The following is an 18,094-nucleotide window of genomic DNA, read 5'->3' on the forward strand; positions in this document are numbered from 1 at the left end:
TCTCAGAGTTTCACTGTTTTCTGCTATTACTGACAGGATGGTGGTGTAGAGCAGCAACACCAGATTTAGGGAGGAGGAGGCAGAGGAGCTCCGTTTTCTGATTTTTTGACAGAACGAGAATGTAAATAAATGTTTCATTTACTTTAATGAAGACTCACTGGACCTCCCGTAACCATTGTAACCAGTTAGACACACAGATCATAGAAATGTACTTTAATAAATTAATCAAACTGAAGGAAATTAAGTTTGAGTCCAACGTAGCATTTAGCGAAGTGTGAGGTTGTCAGTGGACACTTCCTGTTTCCTGACCATTGAGAGGGGGTGAAACCAAGCACCCGATGCGTGAAGCGCTGCCTTGCTGCTGTCTGCTGGTCTACAGGACCAGAAATCCACAACGTTTCTACTCCACAGACTCAGAGTCTACTGTCCATCATCTTCATGACTGAAGGACTCTTCTTCTGTCCTCAGTGACTGAACCTTATCTTCAACCCAAGGACTTTGGGGAACCAACCAGAGACATGTTCCATGTCCATCTTCTTTCTGATTGGTTCCCACTCTGTGACATCACTGTTTCTCCTTTCAGCCAATCATATGTCTTCCTGCTCTGATCGCTCTCTGGAGGAAACCCACCGGCTGACAATTACTTCCTGTAGGGACAAAAAAAAAAACTTCATTAAATGGATAATCATTCAATCAATTAATCAATATGCATGTATCAGCAGCTGTTGTGTAGTGGTTAAAAGAAAAACAGAGCATGAAGTTTTCTTTCTTCAGGCTCTAATTAGTTCAAACCAATATGTCACGTTGTTTCATAATGGCCCATAACAGGTAGAAAACAGACTGTGTTAATCTGTAGTCTTCCACCTGACTGGTTAGTCGTCTAATAACCGAAGGCCAGTGCACCGACGCCAGGCTTCACCAGATTATATACTGAAGTGCGCTTGGGCAAGACACTGAACCCAATGTTGCTTCTCAGTCTGTCCATCAGGGTATGAACGTGTGCGTTAAGGTCAATTTAGGATCCAAGCTAAGACGGATACTGAGCCTTGCATCCTTTACATGTGGACTTTGGTCCGTTTTCAGCACTCTTGAGGATGCGTAGCCCGACATAGCAAAAAGGGGAGTATCACCAGAAAACATGGGGGCAGTGTTGAGCAGTAAAGCTGACGTGTGACCAGCAACAAGAACAAAGAAGAAGAAGCCCTCTAGCGTTGCACTGCCCTCTGGTGGATGTATTGGCTAACAAACATGCTGATGTGAGGACACATGAAAGCATGAGGGCAGTGACGTTTGAATCATATGGACTTATTTACGCACGTGAAGGGAGCATAAAGGAACCTTTACTTTAAAGCACTTATTTATTTAAAACAGTAATACCGAGAAAGGTCAGTAGGTGGCTAAAATAATCAATATGTAAGAAATGATCTTAAACAGGACCTAGCCTGATGAAATCTAGATGCCAACAACAAATACCTAAAACAAGCCTTAATGAATCTACAAGCTCTGTAGAAAAATTCAGTCCAGATTCAAACATCCAGTATTGTAGCTTTCCAGCATAACCTGGTCTAATGTGGTCAAAGGTCCCCCAAACAACAAGCAGTGGAATTGGCTTTTGTCACAAATCAGAAACTAACTTCATCAATGTCAGGCTACCATTTCTGTACATTTCTTCATCCATGTTCAGTGTTGGTGTTTAAAACTAAACTGCTTATTAGGACCCTATGATTTTTCCAATGTGGAAAACACGGATACAATCACGGAATTTAACTTTAGAAATGGTGAGCTGGATTTGTTACCTGGACCTTCAGTCTGCTCAGACACACAGGTGAGTCCAGCTCTGCCTCTGACAGGTCAGCTGGACGGATGATGTAACACAACATCAGCTCCTGTCAATCACAAAGCTCTGCATCAGAGAGCAACACGAGCAGCAATATCTAACAGAAAACACATGACACACTGTTACCTTGGAGACGTTAGCGGTGATCCTGCTGAGAGCTGCCAGGGAACGCCATGAAAATGGACGCAAAGTGGAGCCCCTGAACGCCTCATCTGCCTGCTCAACGACCACTGAGTAACTACAGAAAGAAGACAGAGACATCGGATCAGAAGCGGGACTTCAGTTCAGAAAATGAAGGTCCATCGGACATCAGTGTGTGTTACCTGGCGTGGTAGAAAGGCGGTCCTTTCCTGTACAGCACTGAAAACAGACACAGTCAGTGAGTGTTTGTCTGACTACGCCTTCTACCACAACAAACCCCACCCACTGACCCTCAACTCATCTGACTATGGACCCACCCATGCACCTCCATCTCTGTTCCTGACATCATAGATGCAGCTCATGTTTTCAGTGAGAGAATTCAGGTGTTTCTGGGAAAAACTCTCTAACATCTGAATTGAGAAGCAGCTGATCTGACTGGAGTTTGATTTGATTGATCAAAACCAGAATAATCCAGTTCCTCTAAAAACATTTGGCACAACAGTTTAATGTGATGTCACCTTCTGTGCAGACTTTTTTTTTTTTCAGCAAAAATTCATAAACATTTCTCTAAAACTATCACATTAAAGCACCAACATCAGTTACGATGTCGATGTGTGTTGGACTTACTGAGATCAACGCCATACTTGGCCCCACCCCCTCCTTTTGGAACCCACCCCTTGCTACGAAAATGATGATAGGCAGCGTATGAGCTGATGAAGTCGGGATGCAGTGACCGGAACTTCCTCCACAACTGGATGATTGACAGGGGCTCCTGACCAATCACAGGACAGTGAAGGTCAGTTCCTGAAAACAGATTCTACAGGTGTTCAACACGGGCTGAAGACAGACGGATGGTTACCTGATGCAGGTAGACGGACAGGCAGCCCAGACTGTAGACCAGAAAGAATGCCTGTACGTGCAGAGAGACAGGTAAACTGGTAAACAAACATGTATGCAGACTGGTAGTGGGGACTCTAATTGTAAAGGAGTGGTTCAGAGGGTGCGAAACATAATTTTTTCACATGAATTGGCCACCACAGGGTCTACACCTAAATCTCTGGGATGTGCTGGAGAAGGCTTTGCACAGTAGTCGGACTCTCCCATCATCAATATGAGATCTTGGTGAAAAATTAATGCAACACTGGATGGAAATAAATCTTGCGACACTGCAGAGGCTTGTTGAAACAACGCTGCAGCAAATGCTGCCATAATCTAAGTTAAAGATAGTCCAATGAAATAGTGTTTGACCTTTTTTTGATAGTGACTTTTTTTTTTTTTTTAGCCAGGGATCATATTGTATTGTATTATATTATCAGATGTAACCTGTCCATCACCAAAATATTAAAAAAATAAAAATATTTTCAGACTGGTAGGAATTTTTCACCTGCATCCTGGACAAAATTCTGCTGGTAGCCGATAATTTTCATAGATATTTCTGTAGGCTTGCCACATAAGGGTATAAGTATTTCACAGCCAATAAGAAGACAGTGGAGAGGTGGAAGACAAGTTCAGGGCGACCTGAACCTGTCTTCGTGGTAAGCATCAATCAGAACTGCCTGATGATGGAGGGCTTCTGGGGGTACATCATCAGAGCCAGGTACATCCCATTTTGCATAAGTAAATGTTTCTAACCCTGTTGAATGCTAAACATGTTTCGGCTGTGTCTGTGGGTTAGATGACTGCAAAGGAACTCCTATAAAAGCCACCTCTAGCGCCAGATCGCAAAGGTGGTCTGGAAATGGAATACTTAAAATTGAAGATGGAGACAAGAAATACATGGAGAAATAGGCCAAAATGAATGAAGCGTGCAAATGGGGAAGTTGCCAGACAATAATTGAAATAAAAAAATATATATTGAAAACAGAGTTGCCTGTTTTTATCTTTTAATTAAAGTTGTTCTGACAGATTTGATCATGTATATGTGACCTTCCATGAAATCATTATGCTGGGAATAAGTTGGCCATAGCCCGTACAAAACCTACCCCCTACCAGGTTATGTTCCCAGCATGGTTCTGTATTAATTTACCTAGATTAACCATTTTAGAACAGAAAACCCAAGATTACCGTTTAATCTGGGTTAACATAGCCAGTATAACCAGTAACCCGTTTTCTGGAATACCCCCATGTGTGTGTTACCTCCTCCAGGCTGAGCTGCAGGTACTCTGACAGGGACAGTGGACTCCGCCTCACCTCTCTGGCCCCTCCAGTCTGCAGATACACAACAACAAACATGACACAACAACAACAACAACAAATAGCAGCCTCAGATCAAGACTCACCTCACTTTCAGAGACCACTAGGACAAAACCAGGACCTGGAACAGATAATCCAGGATCAGGTTCAGAGTCAGAGGATGAATCAGAACCAGGATCTGAGCTGGAGTCAGAGACCTGGTCTAAGCTGGGATCAGGGTCATGGTGAGGAATCAGGTCCAATGGGTCTGACCTGGAAGTTGACAGGAAGACGTGTGAAAACTGGACTGATCTCAGAGAAGTCCCTGCTGATCTTCTGGACCACCAGTCAGGTCCTCCTTCACATCCAGAACCAATTCAAAGATCAGCACCAGTGAGCCAATTCAAAACCAGCCGACTGAACTGGACGGACCATTTAAACTGGAATCAGTTTATGTTGGTCAGATCACTGAAAACTGGCCTGGGGGGTATTCCATGAAACTCAAACCAGCTCCACCTATGCATTAAACCTTTGGTCGTTCCATAAAGGCTTTTCAAACTTATTTATTTTACACTCACATTTCCTCTGTGCAGCTGTACTCTGTACTGCTTAAACAAGCCTGACCATAATTGACCACTTTCTTTTTTATACCAACCACTCAGGAGCAGAGCTTGGGGGGCGTCTCTGTGTAACTGGTAAATTTTTTTTCCTTCTTCTTAAATATATTGTATGTTGCAGCTACACTACTGTTCAAAAGTTTGGGGTCACTTCCCCATTGAATCCCATGGCAAAATGACCCCAAACTTTTGAACGGTAGTGTATTTGTATATATTGCTTTACTTTAACAAGATCAATGTTTTTATTTATTTTAGAAACAATGAAAATACTTTTATTTTAATTATTTTATTACACAACATAATCAGCGAAAGTGTGGAATTTATCTGGAGAAACTCTCTTTGGGAGTCCCGTTTTGGACCATCGGACAGACTTGAATAAGCTGAACAGTTATCCTGTTCCCAAGCAGACTTGTTCACCAGCACTAGTTACCATGGCAACTGAGCTGGGACTAATTTAAGCCACACTGATGGAACACAACTCTCACTTTGATGAGCCAGACTCATTGAAATAAGCCAGATCTTCCCCTGATCCCGCTTCATGGAATACATCTGGTTCTAAAACAGAACCCAGAACCAGATTCTGGCAGGTGACCAGTCATGCTGTGAGGTGTGATGTCATCACATTTGCAGACAGGATATGATGTCATCAAGACAGGATGTTATTTAAACAAAAAAATAAATGTAGAAAATAATTATAAATGTAGAAATAAATTATTTAAAAAATATGCAAGCAATAAACAAAATAACAAAAAATATATATATAAATATACACACACACACTCATATATATATATATCTTATTAGATGCATGGATTTACTTTTCTTTTTTTTTTCAATCTTGATCTCCTGTAACATTTGTCCACTCTACCTGCAGCTTCTCTTGGCCTCTGGCTCCGCCTCTGACTCCGTCCCCAGTCTGTTAACATAGTTACAAAGTCCTCCATCTGACCCCACCACCTCCACATCTGTCTTCTTCTCTTCCTCCTTTCCTCCTCCCACCTCCCTCCTCAGATCCTCCATCTCCACAGGATTCATCAGTTTGATGAGTGTTTGATTGACAACCTCTTCATCCAATCCCTGAGCAGAGAGAGCTGACTCCGCCCACTTGAGCAACTCTTTGTACCTGTGAAGGCATGAGATGTGATGCCATCGTGTATACAATCAGGATGTGCAGTCATTGGGCCTCTTCCAGAAAGCGAGTTATGTTAAAACCTTGTATGAAGTATGTCAATCCTGAGTTGAGGGAAACTGTTTTCGTTCCAGAAAGTGACTGAAGTCTTACTTCGAGTCTGTTACCATGGTAACTGATTCTGTGAAGTGAAACTCCTAGCTGGCAGGTTCCCCATAAAAAAAACTCTGAGTTTCTACTTGTTTCCTCTCACCTGAAGCAGCTGTCAGACATGGGCTGTCAATGGCTACGTGATTTCAGAGATTTCAAAGCTAAATTAATACACAATGACTTACATTAGAAGAAGATTTTTCAGAACTCAATCAGACCTGTTATCATTTCCTGATTATTGTTTCATGAAACGGTACAGTTTCGCAGTCACTCGTATTCTCCAGCCCTAAATACACAATAGGTCACAACAGGCGTATGAGATGTTGTCTCAGCCTGATTTAGATTAAATTTCTTTAGTAAATGTGAACTTTTTCATAATGCTGGCAGCACAGAACATTTTAAAAAGACGATAGTGTGTTGAGTCATGACACATGCCTGAAATTATAATTCCATAAATGTGTGATGGTAGAGGTCTACTGTCGACCTCTGGATCCCAGCAGATGCGTCTTCTCACCATCGTCTTCCTCCTCCCGTAATAAAGGACATTTACAGTTAAGGTCTAGTAGCTAAAATACAAGACCTTATTAAAAGATGTTTTTATGCTTCATTTTCAGTTTCCTCCATGTGTGTTTTTCCCCAGTGGAATTGAATCTACTTAAAACTAAGATTTAGTTCTATCCACCAATATTTTAATCCACATGTGGCAGTTTTAAGGAAGTTAAATGTTCAGTGGAGCAGTGGATTCCAACGTCCAGGTTGACTGGGCCAGCAGTTTTCTTCTATGATGCTTCTCCGTCCTTAGAAGCAGCAGCAGTGTTCCCTTCTTTAAGAAATACCTCTTTGTATCGCGCATGTGCTTCAATAAGAAACTCTTGCTCCAATCATATAAAATGAGTAGCTTGCTGTCAGTGGTTGCCATGGTGAATCCAGGTATCTGGGCTCCATTGATAATGGCTTTTTATTGAGGTTCCTAACTGTGGGCAAAGATACTTAGTTTTGATTGAACCAACTCACAGCAACTGACCTGGAACTGAAAACTCAGAGTTGCTCAGCTCAGAGTAAGTTAACCCAGAGTTTCTTTATAGACTCAATTGAACTTCCTTTTTGGAACAGGCCCATCATATAAACAAGCAGGATGTGATGTCACTGACCTGGACTGAGAGATGACAGGTAGAAACAAACCTTGATGCTCTGTAACAGAAACACAAATCAGCTGACTGCAGAGAGTTGCACTGATTGGACCAAACTGATGATGTCACTGTGCAGGTGTAAACTCACGTTCCCATTGGTCGGAAATGCTGTGTTCAGGTCTGGCTCTTGATAGAACACCTTTTCCAAAATAACCCTGAAACAAGAGAACCGGTCTAGGCTGTGAGTCGAGCCACAGGACCAAACATACCACATGTAACAGCCAATGAGGAGCTGAGCTTCAGGTGCGCTCAGCGTGGGGATGGAGTGATATCTACAGGTGGAGCTGCAAACTCCAGACCAGAACCCTATACTAAGAAAGAGGATTAGTGACCAGTAACTCCAGGTTCTGGTCTGAATGATCAGAATTTTACTTATTATGCAGGTGTATCACCACGGCAACAGATGCTAGAAACCAAAGCTGGAAATCCCAATGGTGCCTAAAGAAAAGAATTTTGTTCCTGTAGAAAGATCTGGAACTGATTTTTACAACCATCACTTAAATGAAAAGAGTTCATTTTTGTGTTACTGATCTGATTGCTGATGTTAATCAGATTATTGAGCAGCAGCCACTGTTCTTCTCAGACTAACAGAAATAAATAACTGATCCATCAGCTGATGTGATCTGACAGTACACCTCACCTGCTCCAGTATATGTTACTATGGCACACATCCCAGTTAAAAGTAAACCAGCTTAATGATACTAAGAATCCAGACATGGAATTGGATGAACCAGAGAACCAGCAAACTCCCGTAGACTTCATGTTCTTCATGATGTGGATTAACTCGGACCTGGTTTAAACTGCAGTGGACTTTCATTCCTTCTTCTGTCACATTAATAAACTTTTCAATTATAATAAAGTATTTAACACAGGTGTATCAATACTGTTGATCAGCTCTGATTGTATCAGTTTTTATTCAGTCTCTGTTTCTGATCATTACTGATATTGTAGTTAAACTGATCTCCTGTGGATCATGTTTGAATTCGGAAGTTAGTTCTACAGGATGTGAATCAGACCTGGTTGTGGATCTTCTGGATGTGGTCCGGATGACAGACTAGCACGTGCTGGTTGATGAGCTCCGCCCGGTAGTGGGTCCTTTCTTCCGGGATCCGGCTAACTGGCAGCGGCGCCTCAAAGTCCTCGTGAACCCGGGTCCGCCGCCGAGGAGCGCGAAAGTCCGCCTGCATGCTGCGGGGACCAAGGCGAACTGGATCAGACCGTGCCGGGATGTCTTTACCTGATCCGGCCTATTTGCGGAGTTAGCAGTTATCCTCTTAGCTTATTAACGCTCTATGTGAATAATGTGTTAGCAGTTAGCTCATTACAGCTCTATGTAAATAGTGTGTTAGCATGTTAGTCCGTTAGCTTCGCTTAACAGATGTGAACACGTGACTGTCTCCGACTTTAATTATTCTGCCGGAAGCTGTGGTGCCACCCAATATCTGTCCGACTGGGACATCGGCCTCTTGCTAATTTCTTCATTTTTTGTTTACTGGCACCAAGTAAAACACGAAAACAAATAATCATAAAAACGATTGTGTCAGATTTTGTAAAAATGTCTAATAACTTTTATATCTTCGATTATTTTGTTGTGAGTCGACAAAACAGCTTGAATTAATTTTATTTTATTTTTTTAAGTTTTCAGTTTGTCTTCTCTCTTTTTTTTATCCGTTTAATGAAACACGTTCCACAGTTTCATCTCTTGTTCTCTGTCAGTTCTGTTTTTCTGTGTTTTATCGTCTCTTGGAGCTCACACATAATCATCAGTCTAAAAGAACAAAACAAAAACATGTTTACAGTTTTTGTTATTTTCTTCAGATGAATGATTTCTATTTATTTATTTATTTATTTATTTAATGAGAACAAAAGACAAGATGTTTCACTCTCACTATTATTTCTCAGAAGTTTCAGGTCCTTCCTTTTCCCAGAGCAAAAAGTCCAACTGTCTCTGAAACTGTTTATATGTGGTCACAGGAACACATGCACACATGGAGCTGCTGGACTTTCAGATCAAAGACGAGCTTCATCACTGTGATGAGGATGAAGAGCTGAAAGTGTTTCAGTCTATTCTTACTACAAGCTGAACTGCATGTCCTGTTTCCTGTGTAGACCAGAGTTGCCATTGAAACCAGTCAAACAGGGGCGTTGTTACAATGGATGTTGGTCTGGCAGGCTCCCCGTTCCCATGGAAACGTCGGCTGGGTTCTTTAAAAACTTTTCATATATAAAATTCAGTGTGATGGAGCGTTTTCCATGGTAACAGACAAGCTGGTTTAACTGGTGGATGCTGCGTCCTGCTGTCTGTCCACCATGTAGTATTGGTGTTTCTGGATGTGCTGGAGCAGCGTGGTGTATTTGGACACCCTCCTCATCTTCGGCAGGATGAAGCTGCGGGTGAAGTCATCTCTGCTCAGAGAGCTGCGACCCTCCACCTCCAGGACGCCATTCACAAAGTGCAAACAGAAGCTGAAGCAGTTGTGCTTCTCCTCATGGAACCTGAGACATGATAGACAGTTGTACAGATGGGTGGACAGGATTTCAGGTGTCAGATTAGATAGGCGAGTCAGGTGTTTGTTACCTGTGCCAGGCTGGGTCCCACATGGGCCCATTGCAAAAGCGGTCTAGGTACTGGTCCCACTGAGCCAGCAGATGGAACATGTCAGGTCGGACCAGGGGGACGCTGACGCAGCGCTCCCACCCGCTCTGATCTCTGCGCACTCCGTCCTGAGTGTAGTTATACACCACACCTGCATGCACACACATACGCAGGTGTGAAAATACCACACAGCGGGAGTGGGTGGGAAAGGGAGGACAGGTGTGACATTAAAATCAAATCAGCTGCTGAGCAGGTGAGTCATACCTTTGGTGTTGGAGATGCCCGTGTGCAGATCTGACATCCCATCAAAGTCTCTGTGGAACAAACAACAGTTGGAAAGATTCATACTGGAATAAACTGGATTTTATGAAAAGCGTGATATAAATAACAGTACTTTCAATATTTCTCTTCACACTATACATTCCAGACTTCAGAGAACTGGTCAGTCACTGAGATGATGCAGAAACAATCACCTCATCTTGAACACAAACAAAAGAGATGACTGTCATCTTCAGGAGGAACAGGAGTAAAAAAAAAAAGTACTGTCTACATCCTGGAAGAGGTGGAGGTGGTGGAGGAATACATGTATCCCAGAGTTCAGTAGGACAACAGACTGGACTGGAAATGCAACACAGAGGCATCTGGAAGAAGGGATAGAGCAGACTCTACTTCTGGAGGAAGCTGAGATCAATCAATGGCTAAACCAGCATGTTGCATATCTTCTGTAAGTCTGTGGTGGAGAGTCCAATCTGCTTTGCATCATCTGTTGGGGCAGCAGAACAAGAACCAGAGACTTAAAGAAACTGAACAAATCAAGAAGGCTGGTTCTGTACTGGGGATAACTCTGGAGCCGCTGGAGCTGACTGTCCAGAAAAACATGCTGCACAGGCTGCTGAACATAATAGATGATTCTTCACATCCTTTACCCAATACAGTGAAGAAACAACAGAGTGTGTTCAGTCAGAGGCTTCGTCAAGTTTCCTGCAAGACAGAAAGGTACAGGAGATCATTCCCCCAGCAGCCAGAACAAGAAATTATCTTTCAAATAATAATAATAATTTTTTTCATAAAAAAGATAAAAAATTTTTTACAGCATTGCAGTTTTCCTTTGAGATTGATAAAGTGTTTCATTCATTTAATCTAACCCATTATACTGGAACAGACCAGATCATACTGGAACAGGCTGGCTCATAGTGGGTCATCATGGAACCACTCCTGGAAGTATGGTACTGGGTGAGATCAAGTCAACTGAGGCCTCATCTTCTCTTTTCAGTACTGACCCAGTACTGCTGGTACTGCTGCCGTACCGATAAAACCCATCAAAACCCACCATTCCCACCAGATGAAACTCTGCTCCTTTCTCAGAGAGCCAGTTGGATGAGGGAACTCCATCCTTGAACTGTTGATCACTATGGGTCATACAGGTTCCTCTCTCTAGATCACTGCATTCCTCTCAGAAACCTCTGGTTCTGTCAGTCTCAGAATCAGATATATTGATGCCAGACTGGGAAATCGTTGTGTTACAGCAGCAATTACAGAAATAGAAAGAAAATAAAATTAAATAAACTATGTGATGTCAAACGTCTATACACCCAACAAATATTATGAGAAATATTATGAGAAAAATTAGAAAAGAAAAAATACAATTTACAAATGAATATTTAGGTTAAAAAAATGAAAAAAGAAATTATGGAAAATATGGGATTAAAAAAAAAAAAAGTTGCAGTGATGTATGAAAAAAAAGAGGTTGAGAGGTAATCACTAGAGAGTCTGGAGTCTGTCCAGTGTGTGGTGGAGAGGGTGATCAGGGTTATCTATGACAGATAGCAGTTTATCCGCTGTTCTCTTCTCCACCACAGCCTTAAATGTCTTGTCTTGAGAGCCAGGTTGCCTAAACAGTTTATAAAACTAATTCCTCTCACTGACTCCGATGCTGCTCCCCCAGCAGACCATGGCAAAGATCAAGACACTGGCAACAAGGTACAACATCTCCAACGTTTCATCTCCAACATATTAGTAATTTCATAGCACTTTTTGTTGCAGTAGCAAATAAAGTTCTATTCTGTTCTGTTGCACATGTTGAAGGATCTCAGCTTCCTCAGGAAATAAAGTCATCTCATCACCTTCTTGTATACAGCCAGGCTTCACCATAACATCTTCCAGATAGCAAAAACTGTTTAGCCCATATATGCCCCAAATATTCTTTTTTATTTGTTTATTTGTTTTTGGTCCCAATTTGGCCTTGACTTGCAGTGTTGACTCAGTGTAAGTGTGGATGCCAAAACTCAGCCACACGACCACCACGTGTGGTCCATAGGAAAATTGCCAGAAGGAAGGCCTCCTGTGTCAGGTCCACTTCTGGTCACCAAAATACTTGCTGTAATCTACGTCCAGGCCAACAACTGACATCTGGACCAAATGTGGCCCACAGAAGGCTTGCCATAATCCAAGCAAGGCTGGCAACTGACATCTGGTCCTCTTCTGGCCCACACAACACTTGCCAGTGTTACTCATCTTCATCTTCAATCATCATTCTAACAGATAAACTGTATTTTATGTCTAGAACATGTTGTCTAGACAATAAAACTATTGTGAAAGGTGGATTATTGCTGATATGAGGTCAATATGGAAACCAGAACATGTTTTCTACTTGAAATTTGTTGCAGAAAAAAAATGGAAAATGACTAAGACACTAAAAAACACTAAATGCACTTGTTTTTGTGAACTTTGTAAATATAACCTTCATTGTCTCTTATTTGTGTTTTAAATATGTAATTTTCTATCTGTTGCATTTGATGCTGCCTGTCTTGGCCAGGACTCCCTTGAAAAGGAGATTCTTCATCTCAATGGAATATTCCTGGTTGAATAAAGGCTAAATAAAAAAATATAAACAATTTCCAGTCTGAAAACTTTTTGCTGAAAACTTGTGCATTTCCTAACACAAGTAGAGTTGGAGATAAAGATCATCAAGGATGACATTTTATGACATTTTAGTTTGTATGATTTGAAATGATGACAGTCTATTTCAAATTTTTTGCCTCTTACTGAACTTTTTGTGTCATTTGAATCATTGAATAAAATAGAAACAAAGTATTCTTTCAAAAAGTATTACTAAACTCTCAAAGTAAAAGTACAAAAATACATAGAATGAATTATCTTTAATTTGTTGTTAATGAAAGTCAACAGCACAATCACAATTTTTCATGTACTCGTTTTTTTTACATTAATTCAACTTAAGTTTATTCATTTATTCATTTTTTACTCAAACATACATGACTTGTTTAAGAATAATATTAATAACAACTAGATTAAAATTAAGTTATAACCACTAAATTTGTTCTATTAAAACCAATTTCAGATTTTAAAGTGTAACAGGTCCAGTGAAGGTCTCACCGGAGGCCTCGAGTGGGCTAAGATCAGTCTTTCAAACACCTTCATCACATGTTAGGAAGACAGACTGATATTTATTCAAACAGGATCTCAGTCCAGACTCTCCTCCTTTAACCCCCTAACCCACTGAACTCACCCTGACTCTGGACTTCTGGACTGGTTCAACTTAACTAAACTAAACAGATTTGATGCTAACAGCAAGGTTCTGATGGAGAGCAAGGTTCTGATGGGTGCTGGATGTGTGAAGATGACTGTGCAGGGTTACCTGTTGAGGTTATTGTGTGCAGGTGCGACCAGCAGGCAGCAGGAAGTCTTGTGTCCGTCGGTGAAGGGGGATGGCAGGCTGACCGGCGCCTCCTGCAGTCTGCTTCCCCTTAGCTCCTCGCCACAGCTTGGACACTCCTCAGGAACCGAGAAGCAGAAGATCTCCTTCTCACAGTGACTGAAGCGAATTAAACTCTGCTCCATCGCCTCCTCTTCCTCCTCCTAATCCAACTCAGCTCCTCTCTTCTTCCTCTCCTGTCTGTCCCTTGTTTCTCCTCTTTCTCCTTCTTTCTTCTCCTTTCTCATACTCTCCCTCCTCCTCCTTGCCCAGTTGCCCGGTTACAGCCTATCAGATGACATCACTGCACCTGGCGTCGACCTATCAGGTGTCACAAAGTTAGACAGACGGTCATGTGACACGATTCACCTGTGGCTGCTTTAGCCTGAACAGCTGACCTTTGGACTGTGTGGGCAGCATCACCATGGAAACCAGCTTTCACCTCCAGAGCTGAATAACCCACTGACAGAGAAACAAGTTGTTGTTTCCACAGCAACAGTGTGATGATTATCAGGCCAGGCCAACACAGCAAGTTTAATTAAAACGTAAGTCTGACTGAAGCACAGGAAAAAGGAAAACATAGAGTGCAACCCAACTCTGACCAACAGGGCCAACAAAGAAAGATACTTCCAACTAATAAAGTATTTAATTAAGAAAGCCTTCACAGAATCTCAGTGTGATGACAGAAAAGTCCAGTTTCACAGTCCTGAGGAATGAAATCCTCAAACATCAAAAATCATTCGGTAACCTGACTACAAATCAGTTTAAAGCATAATAAAGCTTCACAGTTACAGATGAACCAGATCAAAATCAGGAACCAGGTGTGGACTACAGAAAAGAACCAGGTGTGGCATTCAGACAGGAACCAGGTGTGGTCTTCAGGTGTGGGGCGGGATGGCTCAGTGGGTAGAGTGGTCGCCTTGTGGCCTGAGGGTTGCGGGACACCTCGAGATGACTCGAACTCATGCTGAGGTGTCCCTGAGCAAGACACCAACCCCCAAATTGCTCCTGATGGGTCGTGGTTGAGCACCTTCCATGGCAGCTTCCACCATCAGTGTGTGAATGTGTGTGTGAACGGGTGAATGTGATGTATGATGTAAAGCGCTTTGGGTATCATCCCAGGTACAGTAAACCGCTATATAAATACAGACCATTTACCATTTCAGAAAAGAACCAGGCGTGGTCTTCAGACAGGAACCCAGTGTAGCATTCAAACAGGTACCAGGTGTGGCATGTGGACAGGAACCAGGTGTGGAACACAGACAGGAACCAGTTAAGGTGTTCAGGTATAAACCAGTTGTTTACAAGAGACAAAACTAACAGATTATGAGAGAAATTGTTTCTACAAAATCAAACAGGGAGTAAGTGGCAGAGGAAACTGTGAATGAACATGAAAATGGAGTGAAGTAAGACTTAAACTAACCAAATTAACCAGGAGAAGTTAGCAGAATAGAACATAGACCTAACAACCAAAACCTGCGTCTATAAACACACCTGAGGCCTGGGGGGTATTCCAAGAAGCGGGCTTGTTTAGCTGGCTATGTTAACTTAGACAAAAACAGTAATCTTGTGTTTTCATTTCATTATGCAATGTCATAATTAATTTTGCCTTAAGTCTCTGTGGATTTCTTATTTTCAGTTTTAAGTATTCCATTTCCAGGTCCGCCTTTGCAAACTGGCATTGTAGGTGGACATTATAGTGACTTTGCTTTCACCTGGACCCGGGTCTAATGACGTAACCCCCTGGGATGCCCCTCATCATCTGGTGGTCAGAGTTGATGCTCATTGCAAGCTCCTCCACAGGGATGAAGGGTTGTTGTGGTCGCCCCGAACCTGTCTTTCCATCCCTTCGACTTACTCTTTTTGGCTGCACTACGTATACACCTTTGCACTGAGCCTACAGCAATAAATTATTGGATATTGGGGGCATTTTGTCTAAGGTGCAGATGAGAAATTCTTACCAGTCTGAAGAATGTTTTTATAGCTTTCTTTCACTTGGAACCAGGTATGCTTGGGGAAGGACAGATGAAATCTCCCTATTAATATAATATAATATAATATAATATAATATAATATAATATAATATAATATAATATAATATAATATAATATAATATAATATAATATAATATAATATGCTTATTAAGTTTAGTAATTAGATAACAAATGCCAACTGTATGCATAAATTCCTCCGCTAAGAGTCACACCAGGTGGTGGTGGATGCAGCTGTTTTCCATTTTTGGCCATTTTCTTTGTAATTTTGGGGCTTAATGGGTGATGCCTTTCATAGGTTTAGTTTAACAAACAAGGGGTTGTGATAAGTACTTCATAGCCAGTGTTTTGGAACCGGCAACACGGGTTAAGACGTCAGAGGATTTACTGACCCCGATAAGAAGTGAAATGGCTTTGTTGTACAGAAAATCCAGGGTTAACCCTGAAGTTACCTGGATAAGAGGAAATCCAGTTTCTGGAGTCAAACTGTGGAAACTGTCAGAACTTTTTCCATCTCACCTGTCAGACTGAGATGTGATCAGTCAGCTCAGGTGTGTCTGACACAGATACTCACCGGAGGACAAATGTAATGAGTCACAGAGTGTACTTTCAGCTGAAGGCCGCACTGCTATTTTTTATGTGCGGCATTCATATTCCCTGAAACCATGAGGCGTTCAGTGACACTACCCATTGTCTGCAGGGAAGACTATGAAGACATCACAACAAAAAGTCTCTTAAGTCCAGTCCAGCAGTCTACAGACTTCGAAGCAGAATGAACTAAAAACCCTGTTGATCAGGACAGGTGAGACAAAAAGATAGAAGGTGTCTCAAGTTTCACCTGCGGCAACCTTTTCTCTCTATGTGGATTAACAACCACTCTCACCTGGAGTCATGTGACCGAACCATGTTAGTCAGGCAGGTAAACAACTGAACACTTGTCTACAATGTCCAGCAACAGCACACACGACCCCCGTCAGTTAGCTTTTCAGCATATAGTCTGACACGTATTTAGTCTGTGGTGAAGCAGTACGCAGATGCTTTTATTTGCAAAAATAGTATTTGTAAAAGATATAATGGAAATAACTATAGCTACATATAAATCCAGTAATCTGAGTAAGGACCTGTTCTAAGGAGCTTTAAGATGAATATTTGATCTGAGCAGCTTTATTCTTCATCACAGTCTGAACTCTCTTAGACAAGATTTCTGTCATTTCTTTAGTCTTCAGGAATACTTCTCCAGGCTTCTTGAAGGACTTTTCAAAGGTCATTGTTGGAAATTGATTTTTTTCCTAAATTGATACGCACAAACTAAAACACCTTTATGACTGACACCAATGCATAGTCATTAGTTTCCATTTTCCTTTAGTGGTGCCCCATTTCAGGCTTTTGGGAGATCAAATGTTTTGGAACAATTTGTCAGGATAAAGAATCGAGCTTTGGGAACGTTCAGGACACGTTACCACGGTGACATCTGGTGGCCAAAAAATGTGCCTTCAAAATATCAATCCCAATAAATTGAAATGTTTTCATGTGTCTTGGGTCACTTCGTCTGTTGTAACTTCTTGTGTTGGTTTATGGTGATATTTGTATGTAATGATGTAATATTTTAACCAATCAGTGTGTGTATGGGATGCTCCTGTACACAAACGGTAATATTTGTAGGTGGTGCTTCAGTACTTTTAAGTATTTTTATTAAGAAAGATGACCTGCTCAACTGTACTCTGGCTCATAATCTCTCCTGCTTTGGAGAATATTTTCTCACAAGGGACTGGTGTGGCTGGGATGGAAAGATATGTCTTGGCCAACTTTAGTGGAGACTGTGATTGCATTTTGAGTCCAGTAATCTAGAGGTTTATCTCTTCTTGGAAGATACAGGGCTGAGCGATAGCCCTGACCTTCAACAGTCACATCAGTAGTAACACTCCGTCCTTGGTTGATTTCTCCAACCCTGCTGTCAAACACATCCCAAAGGCTCTTCTTCTTCTTCTTCTTCACTGGCCTGTTGTGTTGTGGTGGATGATGTTGATCAGATCACAAAACATCGTGTTGCAAACATCTTACATCAGTACGGACTGGAACATCGTTTCCATTTTTGCCATCAGTAGGCAGTTTTTCCTCGATTGCCAAGACACATTTCTCGAGAGCTTCTCTTTGTTTCTCCAAACTGAACACAAAACCCAATTTTCAAGCTACATTCACAAAACAAAACTCATCTCAAAACAGTTTAATCTGAGCCCAAAACTGAATTATGTTGTCAAAATAAAAATCACACCTGAGCAGTCACTAGACACTGCATAGAAAAACAATGCTCAGGACATGAAGCTGTAGAAAAAATGTTTGTTCACTGTAAGATAAATGCATGTTGCAAAACAAAAAACCTGCATTTAGCACCTGTATATAGTACATCTACTGTAAATATAAAGTACAAACATATACAGATGAGAAGTGCATTACTCAGCCACAGCATCATTTCTCTGTACTGGGTCAGGCCACAGGACTTCTTACATAGTTTTGTTAGCGATAAAGAAAGTGATTTAAGCCATTACAGTAAAATCACCA

The 18,094-nt window shown here is 41.5% G+C and overlaps 2 protein-coding genes across 2 annotated transcripts; both read right to left on the reverse strand.

Annotated features, from left to right (window-relative positions):
* Positions 1 to 200: 200 nt before the first annotated feature.
* Positions 201 to 8,625, reverse strand: tsen2 (TSEN2 tRNA splicing endonuclease subunit). Its single transcript, XM_041980007.1, has 12 exons — positions 8,253 to 8,625; positions 7,325 to 7,391; positions 7,198 to 7,237; positions 5,636 to 5,890; positions 4,258 to 4,423; positions 4,115 to 4,186; positions 2,838 to 2,888; positions 2,606 to 2,750; positions 2,161 to 2,197; positions 1,964 to 2,075; positions 1,797 to 1,886; positions 201 to 647 (listed from the first exon to the last, which is right to left on the reverse strand). The coding sequence occupies exons 1-12, from the start codon at positions 8,421 to 8,423 to the stop codon at positions 588 to 590; spliced, it is 1,266 nt and encodes a 421-aa protein (XP_041835941.1). The 5' UTR covers positions 8,424 to 8,625; the 3' UTR covers positions 201 to 587.
* Positions 8,626 to 8,869: 244 nt separating this feature from the next.
* Positions 8,870 to 13,743, reverse strand: LOC121636489 (MKRN2 opposite strand protein-like). Its single transcript, XM_041980028.1, has 4 exons — positions 13,488 to 13,743; positions 10,097 to 10,146; positions 9,815 to 9,983; positions 8,870 to 9,732 (listed from the first exon to the last, which is right to left on the reverse strand). The coding sequence occupies exons 1-4, from the start codon at positions 13,688 to 13,690 to the stop codon at positions 9,510 to 9,512; spliced, it is 645 nt and encodes a 214-aa protein (XP_041835962.1). The 5' UTR covers positions 13,691 to 13,743; the 3' UTR covers positions 8,870 to 9,509.
* Between the last annotated feature and the right edge of the window lie 4,351 nt (positions 13,744 to 18,094).

The sequence above is a fragment of the Melanotaenia boesemani genome, chromosome 3 (assembly GCF_017639745.1).
Source record: "Melanotaenia boesemani isolate fMelBoe1 chromosome 3, fMelBoe1.pri, whole genome shotgun sequence".
Taxonomy (NCBI): Eukaryota; Metazoa; Chordata; class Actinopteri; order Atheriniformes; family Melanotaeniidae; genus Melanotaenia; species Melanotaenia boesemani.